Raw genomic sequence first — 18,852 nt, forward strand, 5'->3', positions numbered from 1 at the left:
GATTCTGGGCTAACTTGGGTTTCATCCATACTTTGGAATTCAGATGAAGAGCAGTTAAAGAGAACAGATGACTCTAGACGTAGTGACAGGTACCTCAAGATCCTCTGACATACTGGATGAAGAATGTAATTGGCCAAACAGCTTTTGTAATACTATTAATGAAAAAGGTATATTTTAAATGTCTTTGATATGCATGGAAATTCATAGAAAAGCGTAATTATAAAGATCACATTTGGCCCTTCCTTTGAAAAGAGAAATGGGATACAAAGATTTAGACTCTTGCACTTCTATTCCATGTACTCACCTCCAATTTTTACAAGGGCAAGGCATTATGAAGATAGAGAATAGCAATAGGAACTAAGTCAAGTGTGTGAGGTTCACAAAAAACCCTTACCTGAAAATTGCTACTAGATAAACTCCAGGAAAGGACAGGGTGCTAGTTGAGACACACAATGTTTCTTTTCCATTTGTGTGCCTGTAAATGCTCATTGAGGACTTGTCAAATTCTCGCCCCCCACCCCCTAAATTATGAGTCCTTTAGGCCAGGCACGCATTTGATCCCATTTGCAAAGTGTTTCTTGTGTTTAGCGAGGATTGATAAACGTCAAACAAGTCTCGAGCCAGTTAAGGGCGGGGTCAGACCACGTGCTCTGCAAGGCTGTCTCTTGCTTCCAGGCACGAGAATTCTCAGCTCAAAGACTTCCTAGAATTTCTCCAGGAAACTGTCGGGTGGTGGAGATGGGAGTGACTCTTTAACCCGCAGTCCCGCAAGAGAACACCTCCTGGGCCTCCCGGAAATGAGTCTTAGTTCCTCTAAGGTTGCGCCATGGGCGGAAATTGAGACTCAGGTGGGGCCCGAGCCAGAGGAGCCGGTCAACCCAGAGCCCCCACCGGAGCCTGCGAAGGAGGGGCAGTCGGAGGGCAAGTTCACCGAGCGGTCGGAGATCGGGATTGGACCGGACTCCCCGGAGTTGCCCAGGCCCCAGCGGCCGCTGCTCGACGCCTCGAAGCTGCTGGCCCATGAGGGTCGGGAGTCACAACCGAACTGGGCTTCAGGGCAGAGCGCAGAGCGGCTACCGCCCTTGAGGCAGGAATCCAAGCAGCTCCAGCCCCAGCAGCCGTCGTCGCCGCCGTCGTCACCGCCACCGCCGCCGCCACCGCCACCACAGCAGCCCCAGCAGCCGCCCCAGGATCCATTGAGGACCCCTCAGCGAGAGCCATCGAGGATAACTCAAGAGACTGAGACAGTCCACAGAACTCGTTGCCACACCAACTGCCTGGAGAAGCCGCTCTCCCGCGCCTTCCAACGGCTGGGATGGTGTGTGGGTTCACACCCCTGGGTCTTCCTGCTGGTCCCCATCCTGCTGACGGCTGCGCTTGGCATGGGCTTCATTTACCTGCCCAAGGAGGAGGAAGAAAACCTCGAGGAGCAGTACACTCCGATCGGGAGCCCTGCCAAGGCCGAGCGGCGATTTGTGCAGGCACATTTCACCACCAATGACTCGTATCGCTTCTCCTCTACCAGGAGCAGCAGCGAGACCAACTTCGCTTCCATTCTGGTGGTCTCCAACACCGAAACACTGCTGGAATCAGAGATCTTTGAGGAAGTTAGTAAATTAGACCAAGCAGTGCAGACTCTGAGTGTGAGAAAGGAAAATGGAGCCCCGATCCACTACAGAGAGGTGTGTGCCAAGTACAGGACCTTCTGTGTGCCCTCCAACCCACTCCTGTACGTCTGGCAGAGGAACAAATCCCTCGACCTGAAAACATTCACCTTCCCCATGCATAACTTTAAGAACCACTTCATCTACCTGGCTGGCTTCTTTGGTGGAAATACCTTGGGCGATGCCGTAGGACAGAACCACTTACTTCTGGAAACCAAAGCCATGAGGCTCTTGTACTATCTGAAGACCGAAGTCAAGGAGGACAGGGAGCAGAGCAAGGAGTGGCTGGTTCATTTTCTGGACGAATTTTACAACCTTAAGGAGAAGCTGGCCTTTAAAAATATCCAGGTACAGGGAAGCTGAGAGAAGATGGGAAGTATGAGAAAGGCTTGTTGGAAGGACATTAACAATAGCATTTCCTATTTGAGGGGGACCTTGACTCAAAGCTGGGTGTGCTGTGTAGCATTTGGCCCTTAATCCAACTTTCTTAATTAACATTGAAGGATACCATAAATTATAAATAATTATTGATATTCTGGTCCATAACACAAATCCTATGTTTAGGATTCACATTTCATTTTGGGTTTGTTTTTTCTAATCAAATTACCTGGAAAAATCTTACCTTCAGACAGTCTTTTCTGATTTCTCAGAGCCCCTTAAAACTTGTTTGGAGCTCATTGGGATTAAAATGAGACTTTGAGGGAAGTTCCATGGTATTAAGAAGATAACTAGCTCACCATTTTTCAAGTTGCTTACAGATAAAGCACCTAGTTTAGTGTAAGGTACTTGTTAGGTGTTCGGTAATTTTGGCTCCGACAATATTGGTGAAAGTGGGACACGCACTGGAAAGAGCCTCTGAAGAGCAGGCCTTCTTGAAATGATGCTTTTGCAAGTAAAATAAGAAAAGATACCATTCTAGTAAAAATTTACAAAACAAAACACACGTTTCAGTTTTTTTTTTTTTTAACCTGTCCGAGATTTTATTAGCAGGACTGTGGCAGCCAGTCACAGAAGAGAAGGGGGTCCAGAGAGAGAGGGAGCGAGAGAGCGCAGGGGTGGGGTGGGGGGACAGGAGAGGGAGAGGGAGAGAGCCAGCACGACCAGGGTGTTGATATTTATGGGCTCAACGCAGGATGAGGAGGAGCAAGGCAAGTGGGCTGTTAACTTCTTCATTGGCCGAGAGTTTGCGCCATTCACGGGCGTTGGAGGTGATGGTTTGCACCATTTAGTGTGTCATGGACCTGAGCTCCCCGAAGAGAATCGCTCCGGGCGCCATCTTTACCAACACTCCTCCCTTTTTTGTTTTGGTTTGGGGGCGTTGTAATTGATCTGGCTACTTCCTGCTGAGAAGGGGTGTCCTTTAGAGGGAAGGAGGGAGGACAGTTGGTTAGAGAAGGAGGGCCAGGAGGCCCCATATCCATGCACTGAAGGCATGGATTTCCTCTGGGGAGAAGTTCATGAATGTGCCCTGCAGCTATGAAAAGAAACAGCATTAATTTCTGGCATGTCGTCCAGTCTGTAGGGCTGGTAGAAAAAGGCCTATGCCCAGGAGAAGGCAGACTAGAACATATAAAGCTGAAAACCAAGGGCTAATTTCTTTGGCATGGTGGGATAGAGATGGCCTTTCGGAGGAATTGTCATTTGGTATCTTCATCTTTCAGCACTTGGTGGAGGTTTCTTGGGATGAATGGACATGAATGTCGTCCAGCTCGTTGGCAATTAGCTGATAATCCCATTCCGCAGGCTGGTGGTGGATGTCAGGCAGGCGATTAGAGGAGTGGACTAAGACAGGAACTGTTGGGCTTGAAGTTTGGGAACGGGGTTCCACCTTGAGTGACGGGGATCCCCATCCTGGGTTTCGGCACCAGTGTAGGAACGGCAGAAAAGCTCCGTAAACTCAATAAGCCCAAACAACTGTTTACCTGTCCGAGATTTTATTAGCAGGACTGTGGCAGCCATTCGGAGAAGAGAAGGGGCGGGGGAGGTAGAGAGAGAGAGGAGGGGGAGGGGGGAGAAGGGGAGAGGGGAAGAGAGAGGAGAGGAGAGAGGAGAGGGGGAGAGTGAGAGAGAGCACGTTTCAGTTTTTAAGGAAGACATGATTTCACAACTTGATATAACATTCAGTTTGGGTATATTCAATTTTTAAAAGAGTTTGGAAAGCACAACAGATTTTGTGGGAAGAAGTAAATCTATATTATCTTCTGTATTCTAAAATTATAACCCATGTATTTTGATCTTTCACTAAATTTTATGTTTCTATCAATAAGCTAAAGTGTTTCAATAGTGTTTGTAACTCATACACAAATATTGAAATTCAAAGCTATTTACCTGAGTATATTTTTGTGGCAGGTGGTCCACTTTACATCACTTTCCAGACAACTGGAATTTGAGGCAACTTCTATGACAGTGGTCCCTTTGTTTCACTTGGCCTACCTTCTAATCATAATATTCGCAATTATATCATGCTACAGGTAAGACACTTTTATTAGTTTTTTATCTCTTTACTTTGTAAAAAGATGTGATAATATATATATATATATATATATATATATATATATATATATATATATTATATAAGATATGGTATCTTAACCATTTTTAGTAGTACAATTAATGATATTAATTATATCCACACTGTTGTGCAACCATCTATTTCCAAATTTCTCCATCACTTCAAACATAAACTCTGCCCATTATGCAATAATGCACAGTTGCTCCCTCCTCCCAGTCCCAGTGAATTTTTAATATAAATTCTATCTCTATGAATTTGCCTATTTTAGAGACTTGTTTTTTTTTCTTACTGGCTTATTTCACTTATCATAATGTTTTCAAGATCCACCCATCTTATAGCAGGTATCAGAACATTCCTTTATATTGTCTGAATAATATTGAGTCCTCCAACTTTGTTCTTCTTCAAGATTATTTTGGTCATCTGGGGCTCCTTGCAATTCCATAGGAATTTGAGAACTGTTTTCTCCATTTCTCAGGAGAAAAGGAATTTTGATAGGAATTGTGTTGAAAGGTAAATTGTTTAGGGCAGGATTGACATTTTAGCAATAAATGTCATGAACTATCCATCCTATCCATGAGCTAAGGGTTTTTTCACTTTTTGTGTCTAGTTTCTTTCACTAATGTTTGGTATTTTCAATGTACAAGTCTTTTCACTTGCTTGGTTAAATTTATTCCTGGCATTGAATTTGTTTAGAGATATTTAAATGTAATTATTTTCTTAATTCTTTTTTGGATTTTTTATTGCACATGTATAGAAACATGTGTGTTGATCTTATATCTTGCAGTTTTGCTGAATTTGTTTATTAACCCTGGTAGTTGTCTTGTAGATTCTTTGGAATGTTTGTATATGGGATCATATACTCTGTGAAAAGGGATATTTGTATTTCTTTCTTATTTGAATATCTTTTATTTTCTATTTCTTGTATAATTGCTCTGGCTGGAACTTCCAGAACAGTGTTAAATATCAGTGGTGAAAGTAAGCATCCTGGCTTTATCCCTAATCTTAAATGAAAATCTTCCCATCTTTCAGTCTTGAATATGATGTTAGTTGTGAAATTTTCATAAATGTCCTTCTCATTTGGAGAAATCTCCCTTCTATTCTTAGTCATTGAGTATTTTTTTAACATCAAAGTGTGGGATTTTGTTAATGCCTTTTCAGCATCTATTGAGAAAATTACGTGTTTTCCTTCGTTCTATTAATGTGATGGATTGTGTTGACTGGTTTTCTCCTGTTGAATTACCCTTGCATTCTGGTGTAAATCCCATTTGACAGTGATATAGAACTATTTTATTATGTTTTTAACTTGTGTTGCTAGAATTTGTTGAAGACTTTTACATCTATATAAATAAGAGATAGTGGTCTAATTTTCTTGTTAGGTCTTTGGTTCTGATATCAGTGTAAGAAGTGTTCCCTCTGCTTCAATTTTCTGAGAGTGTTTGAGAAGGATCGTTGTTAATTCTCTTTGGATATTTGGTAGAATTAATTAGTGAAACCATTTGGTCCCAGACTTCACTTTTTGGGTGTTTTATGATTATTGGTTCAATTTTAATTGTTATGTCTATTGCGATTTTCTATTTCATTTTGAGTCAGTTTAGGTAGTTTGTGTGTTGGTAAGAATTTCATTTGTTTAGGTTACCCAACTTGTTTGCATACAGTTGTTCATAATATTCTATTATGAATTTTTATACTTATTTTATAATGTCTCTACTTTCATACTGATTTGGCTACTTGTGTCTTCTTATATTTTTTTCGTTGAACAAAGTAATGTTTAGTCAAGTTTATTGATCTTTTCAAAGAACCAACTTTTGATTTTATTGATTCTATTGTTTTTGTATTCTCTATTTTGTTTATCTCTTCTAAATCTTTCCACCTTTCTTGGTATGGTCTGAATAATTGTGCCTTTCCAAAATTGTTAGGATGAAAGATCCCCTTAGTGATAGTATGAAAAGTTGAGGCCTTTGCAAGATGACTAGACAGAGATTAGTGCCCTTATGAAAGAGTTCTTGGGGAGCTTGTCAGCTCCTTCAGTGATGTAAGGACATAGTGAGATGATGCTTGTTTTAGTCAGCTTTTCGCTGCAATGTCTAAAATACCTAACAAGAACAATTTTAGAAGAGGAAAATTTATTTGGGGGCTTATGGTTTCAGAGGTGTCAGTGTCAGTCTATAGTCAGTTTCATTCCTTAGGGCTCAAGGTGAGGTGGAACATCATGGTGGAAGAGTGTGGTATAGGGAAGTGGCTCAAGACATTGCACCATGAACCAGAGAGAGAGAGAGAGAGAGAGAGAGAGAGAGAGAGAGAGAGAGAGAGAGAGAGAGAGAGAGAGACTCACCAGATACAAAATATATACCGAAAAGGCATGCACTCAATGACTCACCTCTTCCAGCCATACCCTGCCTACCTTCAGTTACCACCCAGTTAATCTCAGGGGATTAATTCACTGATTGGGTTAAGGATGACATAACCCAGTCATTTTACCTCTAAGCCTTCTTGCATTGTCTCACACTTGAGCTTTTGGGGGATACCTAATATCCAAATCGTAACACTAGCATATAGTCTATATTGGGAATTGTTCTATGTGCATGTGAGAGGAATGTATATTCTCCTATCATTAGATTGAATTTTCTACATCTCTGCAGATTCTAACTGGTTTGTAATGCTCTTCATTTTCTCTATGTCCTTATTGGCTTTCTGTCTAGATGTTTTATCCATTATTAAAATTGGTATATTGAATTTTCTAACTATTAATGTAGAACTCTCTTTTCAGTTACTATGTGTCTCTTTCTGTACTTCACTTTCAATGTATTTATGTCTCTGATCTAAAGTGCGTCTGTTATAGACAGCATATAGTTGGATCATGTTTTATCCATTCTGTGAATGGATGTCTTTTGATTAGAGAGTTGAATCCATTTCATTTAAGGAAATTGCTATAAGGACTTGCCTTTGCCATTCATTTTTCTGTTTGTGTTCTGTATGTCTTACAGCTTTCCCCCGACCCCCATTATGCTCCCCCCCCCAAATTTAGTTTATATTCTCCTAGGGAACTCCTTTGATTCCTTTCTCATTTAATTTTATGATGTTTCTAAGAGATTTTTTTGTGGTTGCCATGGGGATTAGATATAGCATCCTAAATTTAAAACAATCTATGATCACATCACTTAATGATGTGGATACAGTCTGAGAAATGTGTTGTTAGGCAATTTGAATGTCGTGCAAACATTACAGGGTAACCTTATACAAACTTATATAGTATAGCCTATTGTTCCTTGGCTATAAACCTAAATAGCATATTACTACACTAAATACTATAGGCAGTTGTTACACAATGATTAGAATTTGTGCATTTAAATGTATCTTAACATAGAAAGGTACAGTTGAAATGTGACATACAAGATAAAAATATTATACCTGTATAGGGCACTTGCCATGAATATAGCTTTCAGGTTTGGAAGTTGCTGTGGGGGAGTCAGTGTGTTAATGGGGAGTAAATGTGAAGTCCTGGAACATTACAATACTATTATTAATGCTTAGAACTCAGTACACTTGGGCTATAGTAAATTCACAAAAACAAAACAAAACAATTCAGTACTGGGTTAATTTTAGCTTACTGTAACATTTTGCTTTATAACTTTTTATTATTTTAAAACTTTTTGACTTTTGTGATAAAACTTAATAAAAAACAAATGTATTGTACAGGTGTACAAAAAGATTTCCTTCCTTTATATGCTTATTCTAAAATCTCTTCTATTAAAATTTATTTTGTATTTTTAAACTAGTTCTTAAACACAAACACACACACACATTAATCTCAGTCTACACAGGGTCAGGATCATCAGTATCACTGTCTTCCACATCTACATCTTGTCCCACCGGAATGTCTTGAGCCGCAGTTACACCCAGGGAGCTCTCACCTCCAATGATAACAGTGCCTTCTTCTGGAACATCTGAAGAGCTTGTCAGAGGCTCTTCTTGAAAAGGTATCTTTTTTCAGAAATATGTCCACAGTGGTTTGCTTCTTTTTTTTCCCCATCATTAATTGCTTATAAGCAGTTAATGCACCATGAACATTCCTCTCTATTAACAAAACCTTTGGTATTGGGATCCAAATTTTCTAACTTTTTAAGGAGCTTGTTGAGGTCTGCAAAGCTTCTACTAATCTCTTTGTTAGGAATTTTTTGGAGGTTTTTTTCCTTCTTGTTTTTTTTTTTCCTTGTGTCTTCTTCAGCTATATATTCACACTAGGTGACAGGAATTTTTTAGCTGCTTTCATCTTATGGAACCACCATTATGTAAGTAGTTCCTTATTGACTATATTATTGTTAGCCAAAATATCTCATGACTGAATATTGAACTGATACCAATTTAACCTCACAGACACAAAAACTCTACTCTTACACATCTCTGTCCTCTCTCCTTTTGTTGTTCCCAAATTTATCTTTATATATTGTATGCCCTGTAACATAAACTAATGATTATTTTTATTTATTTGTCTAATAGACTCTATAGGAAATGTGGAGTTATACCCCAAATAAAGTAGTACTTGTTTTTTTTTATATTTATCAATGAATTTATCTCTACTGGGGATTTTTATTTCTTCCTTGAACTTAAGAGTTACTGTTTATTGTGAATTTCTAAATTTCCCAGTGAACAAGATTGTTTCTGAATCTTCTAAATTCCCAGAGAGAGAAATGCATCTTTTGCTTCAGATAGTCTTTTGTGTGTTTGGACTCTGATATTTGGATCAGGAATCTGAGTGGTGTGGATTCAGCTTGCATGGTGTTCTAGCTCTTTCAACCTGAGTTATAATTTAGGAAGAACATAGAGGAATGCCTTGTATCCAGGTAGCCCCAGACAAGTTAGAACAGATGTATGCATCATTTTGTGAGTAGGTCAGCTCAGCTCCCTCCAGATCCATGGAAATCGTTCCACACTGGGAACATGGGATGTTACCACTTTAATACTGCTACTTGAGACTACTACTACGTGAATACCATGTCCACTTTTATATCCCTGACACTTTAAGACTTTACCATTTAAAAGATTGCCACCACACCAGGGAGATAGTAAGTATGGGCATGTGAAATTACTACAAAATCTGTTTTGAAGTGCTCTTTTCTTTGGATTCTGTACTCACTCGGTGATCTGTTTTGACTGTTTTTCCAGAATTCACAAAATTGGTTCTAACAGCTTCTGCTTATTTTTTGATGTTTCTGTGAGGAGATGAGTGCTTCCTTCTCTACCCTTTTGCTGATGTCTAATGCTAAACTCTTAGTTTTTAAGCCTGATGACTTTTGAAATTTTGTCCTTCAGCAATAGTGGAATAGAAGAAAATTATAGCCAGTTTTTGTTGATATAGTGTATCTTTCCTACCTTATGTATTGCATCAGTTATGACTAATAACTTAATTTGAAAGGCAGATAGCTGTGTAGTACCAAGAAGCAAGTCCTGTTTCTACTGTAAGTTTGAAATAATAATTTTTACTACATAAAAACAAAGCTCTTCTTCAATTGACTTGAGTAGTTCCATTGTTCTTTTTTTAAATTTTTTTAATTGTTGGTTGTTCAAAACATTACATAGTTCTTGATATATCATATTTCACACTTTGATTCAAGTGGGTTATGAACTCCCATTTTTACCCCGTATACAAATTGCAGAATCACATCAGTTACACATCCATTGATTTACATATTGCCATACTAGTGTCTGTTGTATTCTGCTGCCTTTCCTATCCTCTACTATCCCCCCTCCCCTCCCCTCCCCTCCCCACTTCTCTCTCTATCCCCTCTACTGTCATTCATTTCTCCCCCTTGTATTATTTTCCCCTTTCCCCTCACTTCCTCTTGTATGAAATTTTGTATAACCCTGAGGGTCTCCTTCCATTTCCATGCAATTTCCCTTCTCTCTCCCTTTCCCTCCCACCTCTCATCCCAGTTTAATGTTAATCTTCTTCTCATGTTCTTCGTCCCTACTCTGTTCTTAGTTACTCTCCTTATATCAAAGAAGACATTTGGCATTTGTTTTTTAGGGACTGGCTAGCTTCACTTAGCATAATCTGCTCTAATGCCATCCATTTCCCTGTAAATTCTATGATTTTGTCATTTTTTAATGCAGAGTAATACTCCATTGTGTATAAATGCCACATTTTTTTTTTTATCCATTCGTCTATTGAAGGGCATCTAGGTTGGTTCCACAGTCTTGCTATTGTGAATTGTGCTGCTATGAACATCGATGTAGCAGTGTCCCTGTAGCATGCTCTTTTTAGGTCTTTAGGGAATAGACCGAGAAGGGGACTAGCTGGGTCAAATGGTGGTTCCATTCCCAGCTTTCCAAGAAATCTCCATACTGCTTTCCAAATTGGCTGCACCAATTTGCAGTCCCACCAGCAGTGTGCAAGTGTACCCTTTTCCCCACATCCTCGCCAGCACTTGTTGTTGTTTGACTTCATAATGGCTGCCAATCTTACTAGAGTGAGATGGTATCTTAGGGTAGTTTTGATTTGCATTTCTCTGACTGCTAGAGATGGTGAGCATTTTTTCATGTACTTGTTGATTGATTGTATGTCCTCCTCTGAGAAGTGTCTGTTCAGGTCCTTGGCCCATTTGTTGATTGGGTTATTTGTTATCTTATTGTCTAATTTTTTGAGTTCTTTGTATACTCTGGATATTAGGGCTCTATCTGAAGTGTGAGGAGTAAAGATTTGTTCCCAGGATGTAGGCTCCCTATTTACCTCTCTTATTGTTTCTTTTGCTGAGAAAAAACTTTTTAGTTTGAGTAAGTCCCATTTGTTGATTCTAGTTATTAACTCTTGTGGCCTTTTGGCTAAGATCAAGTGTAGTTCCATTGTTCTTACGTGAGCACTTTGTTAAACATTTAAAAGTTGGACTGGACATGATTTGACTTCTTGTGATTAGAAAGCTAAAATTTGAGAAATAGCAGCAAACATTAGAATTTTTAGAAGGAACCTCACAGAATGATCCCAGTTATTCTCATATCCCCAAAGAGAGTTAATCCAGATCTTCTCACAATTAAATTTGACCTTACCTTACTGAATCAAAATATCTCAGGTTTTAATCTGACAATTTATATTTTAAAAATTTACTGTTTCTCATGTGTAGGTAGGACTAGGAACAAATCATATTATTTAAGTGTATAGATTTATCTAGACATTTGCTTATCTTTACAAATGATTGTGGACAGCAATGCAGATATAAATGCAGGTTTATATCCCTCTTTGAACACTTTCCATGCTTGTGGAAACAATATCTGGAACACACAGGACTCATGAAATATAAGCATAAATCAACTTTACATTTGTCTCCCTGTCTCCCTTTAAGTTTTGTAGGTAAACCAAATTCTTCCTCTTCCCTATGAAAACTCAAGCTGGCTCTGTGACTTTTGTGGTAATTTTTAGGTAAGACAAAGCCCTCCAGTCAATTAAAATATCCACATCAATGTAATAAACACAAGTGATAACTTAATTTGAAGCTAAGGTTTTTCCACCTCTACTGACTGGAGCTTACTACATGAGATTGCCCTTAATGGGGAAAAGGGACTTGCCAGCCCTCCCCAACCACTTTTCTTTTTCTCTGTCTTGCTCACCTGGGTTGTGAGTTGGAACATGCTCAAAGAGTAGAGGAAATGGAATGAGAAAATTCTGAGGACATGAGAGCTTCCTGATGGTCTAATATATGCTATCTCTGAACTTGAATAAAAAAAAAGATCCTTCTGTGAATGCTTCTGTAATTTCCTTGAACATGTCTTGTTTCCTTTCCTTTTGGATCACTGAGGGTCTCTTATCTGTGTTCTGAATGGAGTCTCCTAGATAGTCCATAGGTCATATTCCAATCTGCCTGTCTTGACACACATACATGAAGGTTATACCTTGCATATGTGCATTTACCTGATGACAGACCCTTATTCAAACACATTTTAGGGTTCTGTATTTATTATCTTCCAACTTTTAAGTGTTTAACAAAGTGCTCACATAAGAACAAGTCACTTGAATAATAAGACTTTTTCAAAAGTTTATGATCCAAATTGAACTTCATTAGAGTTCACACCATAACAGGTAGTGGAACATTGCGCTTCCAGTGTATTTCAACATTTTGTAATTTTCTGGAAATGACAAAAACCTACACCAAATATTAGATCAACTTTTGATAAAACCTGACAACCCTTCTCAATACTCTGTATGCTTTTTTAACTCATTATAAATACCACTACCTTTCAAGTGAGATGTAGATGCCTTGCCAAGCATAAACATGATTTTCTAAATTTTGTAATAAATATAATAAATTCTAATTTAGACTATCCCTACTAAATAAACAAGAAATTCAAAAAATTGGCTATTTTGCTGCCAATTTTTATGCACAAATCTGCCTGTGCTTTGGAATCATATCTTTAGACACAAAGATTCTACAGCTTCACTATAATGATACTGAATTAGAATTTACAGAATTGGGTTCCCGGAAGCTTAACATTCTAACACTCCTGAATCGTACTTTAAAATGTCTTGTACATATCCTTACTTCTGCTGGTCTGACAAGGAAATAGTTACTGGTTGAGACATTCAAAATATGGTATGTTTTAACCCTTTTTCTGTAAATTAATGGAAATCTTTCCACAGACCCCTCCTCACCAATAGAGGAGAATCCTGAAAATGATTTAAAACAATGCCTTCATACATTTTGTTAACCACAATATGCACTGAACTAGTTTTGAAATGCAGGAGCTATTGTGTTATGGCTTCTTTGAGTTCAGGGGTGAGTGAAAACATAAATGGATATGTATTCTGCCCTCTGCCATAGTTTGGATATGATTTGAGTTTGTTCCTCTAAAGGTTCATGTACTGTAAGGTTGGTCCCAATATGGCAGTGTTAAGAGGTGGTAAGACCTTTAAGAAGTGGGGCTTAGCCACAGTCATGCACATCTATAATCCCATCCATTTGGGAGGCTGAGATAAAAGAATCACAAGTTTGAGGCCAGTCTGGGCAACTTAGTGAGACCCTATCCCCAGAAAATAAAAATAAAAAAGCACTGGATTGTAGCTCAGTGATAGAGGACTTACCTAGCATGTAAAAGTCTTGGGTTCAGTCCCCAGTACAACAAAATAGATACTGATTGATTGATAGGTAGATAGACAGATAGATAAAAGAAGTGGGGTCTAGTGGAAAGTATTTAGGTGATTATGGATACCACCCTCAGAAGGGATTAATGTAGTTCTCATTGGACCCCAATTAGTTCCTGAGAGCAAGTTATTTTAAAAAGAGCAAGCTTAACTCCTGAATCTACCTGGTTTCCTGTCTTGCCATGTATACTATACATTCCCTCTCACATTTATTCCCACTATGACACCATCCACCATGTTATTACACACGGTGAGGGGAGCCTTGCAGTATGCCATCGTGCTCTTAGATATCCAAAACTGAGCTAAATGAACCTTTTTTCTTTACAAATTACCCAGACTGTGGTATTTTGTTATAGGACAAAAAAAAAAAAAAAGATACCTTCCATCCTCCCATTAATAATTATAGTCCATTCACACCCTACTGAAGATCCGAGTGGAGTTAACCATCTTCAGTGATTTGAATCTTTTTTTTTTTAAAGATAGAGAGGGGAGAGAGAGAGAGAGAGAGAGAGAGAGAGATTTTTTTTAGTATTTATTTTTTAGTTTTCTGTGGACACAACATCTTTGTTTGTATGTGGTGCTGAGGATCGAACCCGGGCCGCATGCATGCCAGGCGAGCGCGCTACCGCTTGAGCCACATCCTCAGCCCAGTGATTTGAATCTTTAAAATTCTGAAATGTTAGTATGTGTATTAATGTTTGGCTTGCTACCTAAAAATCATCCAGGAGAGTTTGGTGAAATTAGAGATTTCCAACGCTTCTGTCCTCTACCCCTTTTTCTGTCATTTGGTCTGGGATAGTACCTAGGAATTTAAAGGAATTCTGCAGACAACTGTGGAAATTATTGCCCCAGAGGTTTCTGACTTGTTGTTCAATTCAAGAATGTTATCAATTGATGGAATTTCAGTATGGAAGCTACCACCGCAAATTCCATGATTTTTCCCTCCAAATTTACAGGTTTGACTGTGTACGAAACAAAATGTGGGTTGCAATCTTTGGAGTGGTGTCTGCTGCCTTTGCAGTGATGAGCGGCTTTGGCCTGATGTTGTACATTGGGGTGCCATTTGTGATCATAGTTGCAAATTCACCATTTCTTATTCTAGGTGAGTAAAAAAAATGTGAGGCTACACATTGTGTATATAGTGGGGTGGGATAGATAAGGGAAGGAATTGTATTTAGCTTGCTGCACAGATCCAAAATGAAGTGTCAGGAAACAGGAAAATCGTATTGAATCATGTATCATTAGAATTGCAAAAATCTAGTACCCCAAATAGACAAATAGACAGGGGACATGAACAGCAACTTTTCTTCTCCCTCCCTCTCTCTCTTTCTCTCTACCCCCCTCTCCTCCCTCCCTCTCTCTCTCTCTCTCTCTCTCACACACACACACACACACACACACCTGCAAATATAAGAAAAAACAAAACCCTTGACTTCTGGATGAATCAAGGAAAACAAATTAGACTAAAAGTGATACAGCTTATTTTCTTATTGGAATAATCAGTTCTAGCAAGATTGAAGATTTGGGGAAGGTTGTATGCAAATGAACACCCTCATATTCTTCTGTGGGAAAATGTAAACTGATACTTTTAAATTTTTTTTTTTGGTCCAAGTTTGCAACAAATCAAAAGATTTAAAAAGGGAGCATCTTTGACCTACCATTTTCATTTCTAGGAATTTGTTCTAATGAATAGACAAGTAAATAAAAGTAGATGTATGTTCATTTTGGTATGATTTAGAATAAGAAAATATCAGAAACAACCCAATCCCATATCAATATGGGATTTGTCAAGTTGAACATACCATACTGAAATACTTGAATTATATTCAGTCTTTTTGAAAAGGTAGATTATGTAAGTTAAATGAAAATTTCTGGTTATAAAGCAGGATTGCTTGAAACGGAGAGATAGTTGTATGCATATTTACATAAGACAAATTCTAAACGGATGATATCTCTGAAGTGTGGAATTACACAATTGTTTTCCATTGTTTTTGTCACCTGCATGGTATCTTCAGAATTTATTTTATAGTAAGCATGAGAAATCAAAAGTATTTAAAATTTGGAAAGTAAGCAACTTGGACAAAATAATTTTTTAGTTTTCTGGAGGAGGTGGTGGATGTGCTGTCCAAAGGGTGTCAGTTTATGGTGGCTTTTCAAGGAACACCTCTGTACACACTCAATCACTCTGTGTATTCTGGAGCCATAAGTATCTATAGTTAAGGTGCATTATCTGATTTAGTGTAAGCCATTTTTATACAGTCTCTGTATATATAGAATTGTGTATGTGCACACACATATGATTTCAGCAATTTAAACAAGAAATGTGTGAGGACAATTTCTGAACAAGATTCTGTAAGTAATAAAATTAGTTTTTAAATACCTAACATATCAATGAGTTCATTCTTGGTCCTTAGTGCTTGTAATTGTTCCCTTTTTTGTCTAACTGAACACAACTGGAATTCTCAAAGCTGGTGACAATAAGGGTGCCACAGTGCAGGTTATGATAGACTACATAGCTTTGTGCTCATTTGGATCATCCTATCTTGATCATACCCAGGGAACATCTAAACTGGAGGCAGGTTGCAATTCCCAGTATTCTCCCAAATTTAACATGTAGTCCATAAAAAATAAATTGAAATTAAAATCTACACTTCAGTCCCAAGTACTGATGTTATATCAATACCCATGGAAGCAAAGGCTCACAAGACTGAAAGTAGTGTGAACTTTAGTAGAAAGTTTGAGGGAGGTGCAATTTATCTGCAACATGCTTATATTACCCTTTCTAGTTCCCTTTTTTTTGGTAATCTTTCCCCAGTCTTTATTGATGACTTCAGAATCCTTGAACATTCTTCTGTTCTATTTCAGGCCAATCATGAATTGTCTTTGTGGAAAGAAACTAATTGCCTAGTAGGCATTGATAAATAAAGGATTCTTAAGGTTTACTGTGGTACATATTTCTGATCTCAGGAGCACTGGCCTTAGGAGCAGTGAGATGATGTCTTATCCTTAGGAAGTGAAATTATTAGCATTTTAGATGTCCAAAATAGACTAGCAGGAAATTGCATTTGTCTAGATTTCTGGGTCTATGTCTGTAGAGTATGAGATACCATTCAAATTTACCACATAAATAGCCTGATGTTAACTGTACAACACATATATCCAGCTTATATTTTAAGTAACAGAATGTTGGCTGGTTGTATTTGTATGTTACTGTAAAATGGCTTACAAAAGAAAATGATCTTCTATGCAATCTAGTGAAATCAAAGATACATTGCTGGTGCTACTTCAGCTAACACTCAATCAGCTAGGTTTCCTGATCTCATCACTCAATTAACTTAAGTGAAGGCTAGGACCAGTGTATACCATGCTATGTGCAAATAATAGGGGGCGTGTGCAAAACAAAGACTTAATACAGAGAATGGAGTGGTGAATTCTGTTGTGTATTCAGAGGCAACTTGAGAATGCATCATAGAAAAGTTAGTGTTTAAGCAGAGAATGGGCAAGATAAATAAGACCTTGAAAAAGGAAAAGGTTGATCTTTTTAATTTTTGATTTATTTAATATGTACGAAGATTCTGTTTCTTTTTTTTTTCTAACAGGTGTTGGGGTTGATGATATGTTTATCATGATTTCTGCCTGGCAGAAGACCAGTCTTATGGATAGCATAAAAGAGCGGATGGCCAGTGTCTATGGAAAGGTGGCAGTGTCCATTACAATCACCACCATCACCAATGTCCTGGCCTTCTATACAGGGATTATGAGTTCTTTCAGGTCCGTACAATACTTTTGCATCTATACAGGAACAACCCTGCTCTTTTGTTATTTTTATAACATCACCTGTTTTGGAGCATTTATGGCCCTGGATGGTAAAAAAGAAATACTCTGCCTACGCTGGTTGAAAAAGCCAGATCAGAAATATTCCTCATTAAAAAAGGCCTGCTGTCTCCCATTTTCTTCTGTCCCAGATGAACAAGGAACTGATATCCATCCAATGAATTTGTTCTTTAGAGACTATTTTGGTCCTGTACTCACAAGAACCATGTCCAAGTTTTTTGTGGTGGTGATATACATTTTGTACATCATAAGCAGCATATATGGGTGTTTCCAAGTGCAGGAAGGTTTAGACCTCCGAAATCTAGCAAGTGATGATTCCTACATTACACCATATTTTAATGTAGAGGAAGATTATTTTTCGGATTATGGTCCCAGGGTTATGATTATTATTACTGAAAGTATTAACTACTGGGATGAAGATGTAAGGGAAAAATTGGAAAAATGTATAGAAAATTTTAAAGAAAATGACTATGTAGATAGAAATCTTACAGAGTTTTGGTTACACACATATATCGATTATATGAAAAGAAATGGACAGGAGCCTAATGATAAGGATACTTTTATGAATAGTATGTCTCAATTTTTACGTAAATTTCCAGTTTTTACATATGATATTAATATTACATCAAATGAAATCATTTCCTCCCGGGCCTTCATTCAGACTATGGGTGTTTCTTCCTCAACCAATAAGAAAATAATGTTACTCCAATTACGAGAAACAGCCGAAAAGTGTGAGATTCCTCTAATGGTGTATAACCAGGCATTCATATATTTTGATCAGTATGCTGCAATCATAGAAAACACTGTGCGGAATATCATGGTTGCGTCGACAGCTATGTTCATTGTTTCTTTATTGTTAATTCCTCATCCAATGTGTTCCTTGTGGGTTACTTTTGCTATTGCTTCTGTGATTGTGGGCGTAACAGGTTTCATGGCATTTTGGAATGTCAATCTTGATTCCATATCCATGATTAATCTTGTCATTTGTATAGGATTTTCTTTTGATTTTTCTGCACACATATCTTATGCATTTGTTTCCAGTACTAAGACTTCAGTAAACCAAAAATCAATTGAGGCATTATATCTGCTAGGCTATCCAGTGTTACAAAGTGCAATTTCAACAATAATAGGAGTGTGTGTTTTAGCTACAGCTAAAGCATACATCTTCAGGACATTTTTCAAGATTATGTTTCTTGTTATGGTATTTGGGGCTGCTCATGGCCTAATTTTTATTCCAGTCTTCTTAACCTTTTTTTGAAAGTTTGTTTGAATATCCACTGACAAATCAAAGACCAGTTATAGAATTGCCTCAATCCAATCTGATAAAAAAAATGCACTATTAAGAATAGTCAAATAAACTTTTAACAAAGGCATGTTTCCTTGACTTGGAAATCCTACTTTAAATTGTTATTGAACATATCCTGAGAAAAATTAATTAGTCTTCCATTAAAATATATTTACTAAATTAGAAAGTGTTGTCATCTTTATTATAGTGTCTACAATCAAGTATAAGATTAGAAATTTATTTCTGGAATTCAAGTATTTCATATATTGTTCATACTATAAATGGAATATAAATAATATTGTACTTTTTACATGCATTACATTGTGAAAATGCAGCTTATTATTTATTCTCCCAGTTGGAGGCTTTTCTATGCATTTTAATGGTATATTTTGATGAACAGAAGTTTTTAAAGTTTATAAATCCAATTTAT

General features: G+C 37.8%; 1 protein-coding gene across 1 annotated transcript; it reads left to right on the plus strand.

The window, feature by feature from the left end:
- Window positions 1-797: 797 nt before the first annotated feature.
- On the plus strand, window positions 798-18,395 carry LOC114087076 (patched domain-containing protein 3). The gene is made up of 5 exons (XM_027928457.2): window positions 798-1,132; window positions 1,256-2,012; window positions 4,014-4,135; window positions 14,260-14,405; window positions 16,903-18,395. Exons 1-5 carry the CDS (start codon window positions 798-800, stop codon window positions 18,393-18,395), a joined length of 2,853 nt encoding a protein of 950 aa, XP_027784258.2.
- Window positions 18,396-18,852: the final 457 nt, after the last annotated feature.

Source organism: Marmota flaviventris, chromosome 12, assembly GCF_047511675.1.
Source record: "Marmota flaviventris isolate mMarFla1 chromosome 12, mMarFla1.hap1, whole genome shotgun sequence".
NCBI lineage: Eukaryota > Metazoa > Chordata > Mammalia > Rodentia > Sciuridae > Marmota > Marmota flaviventris.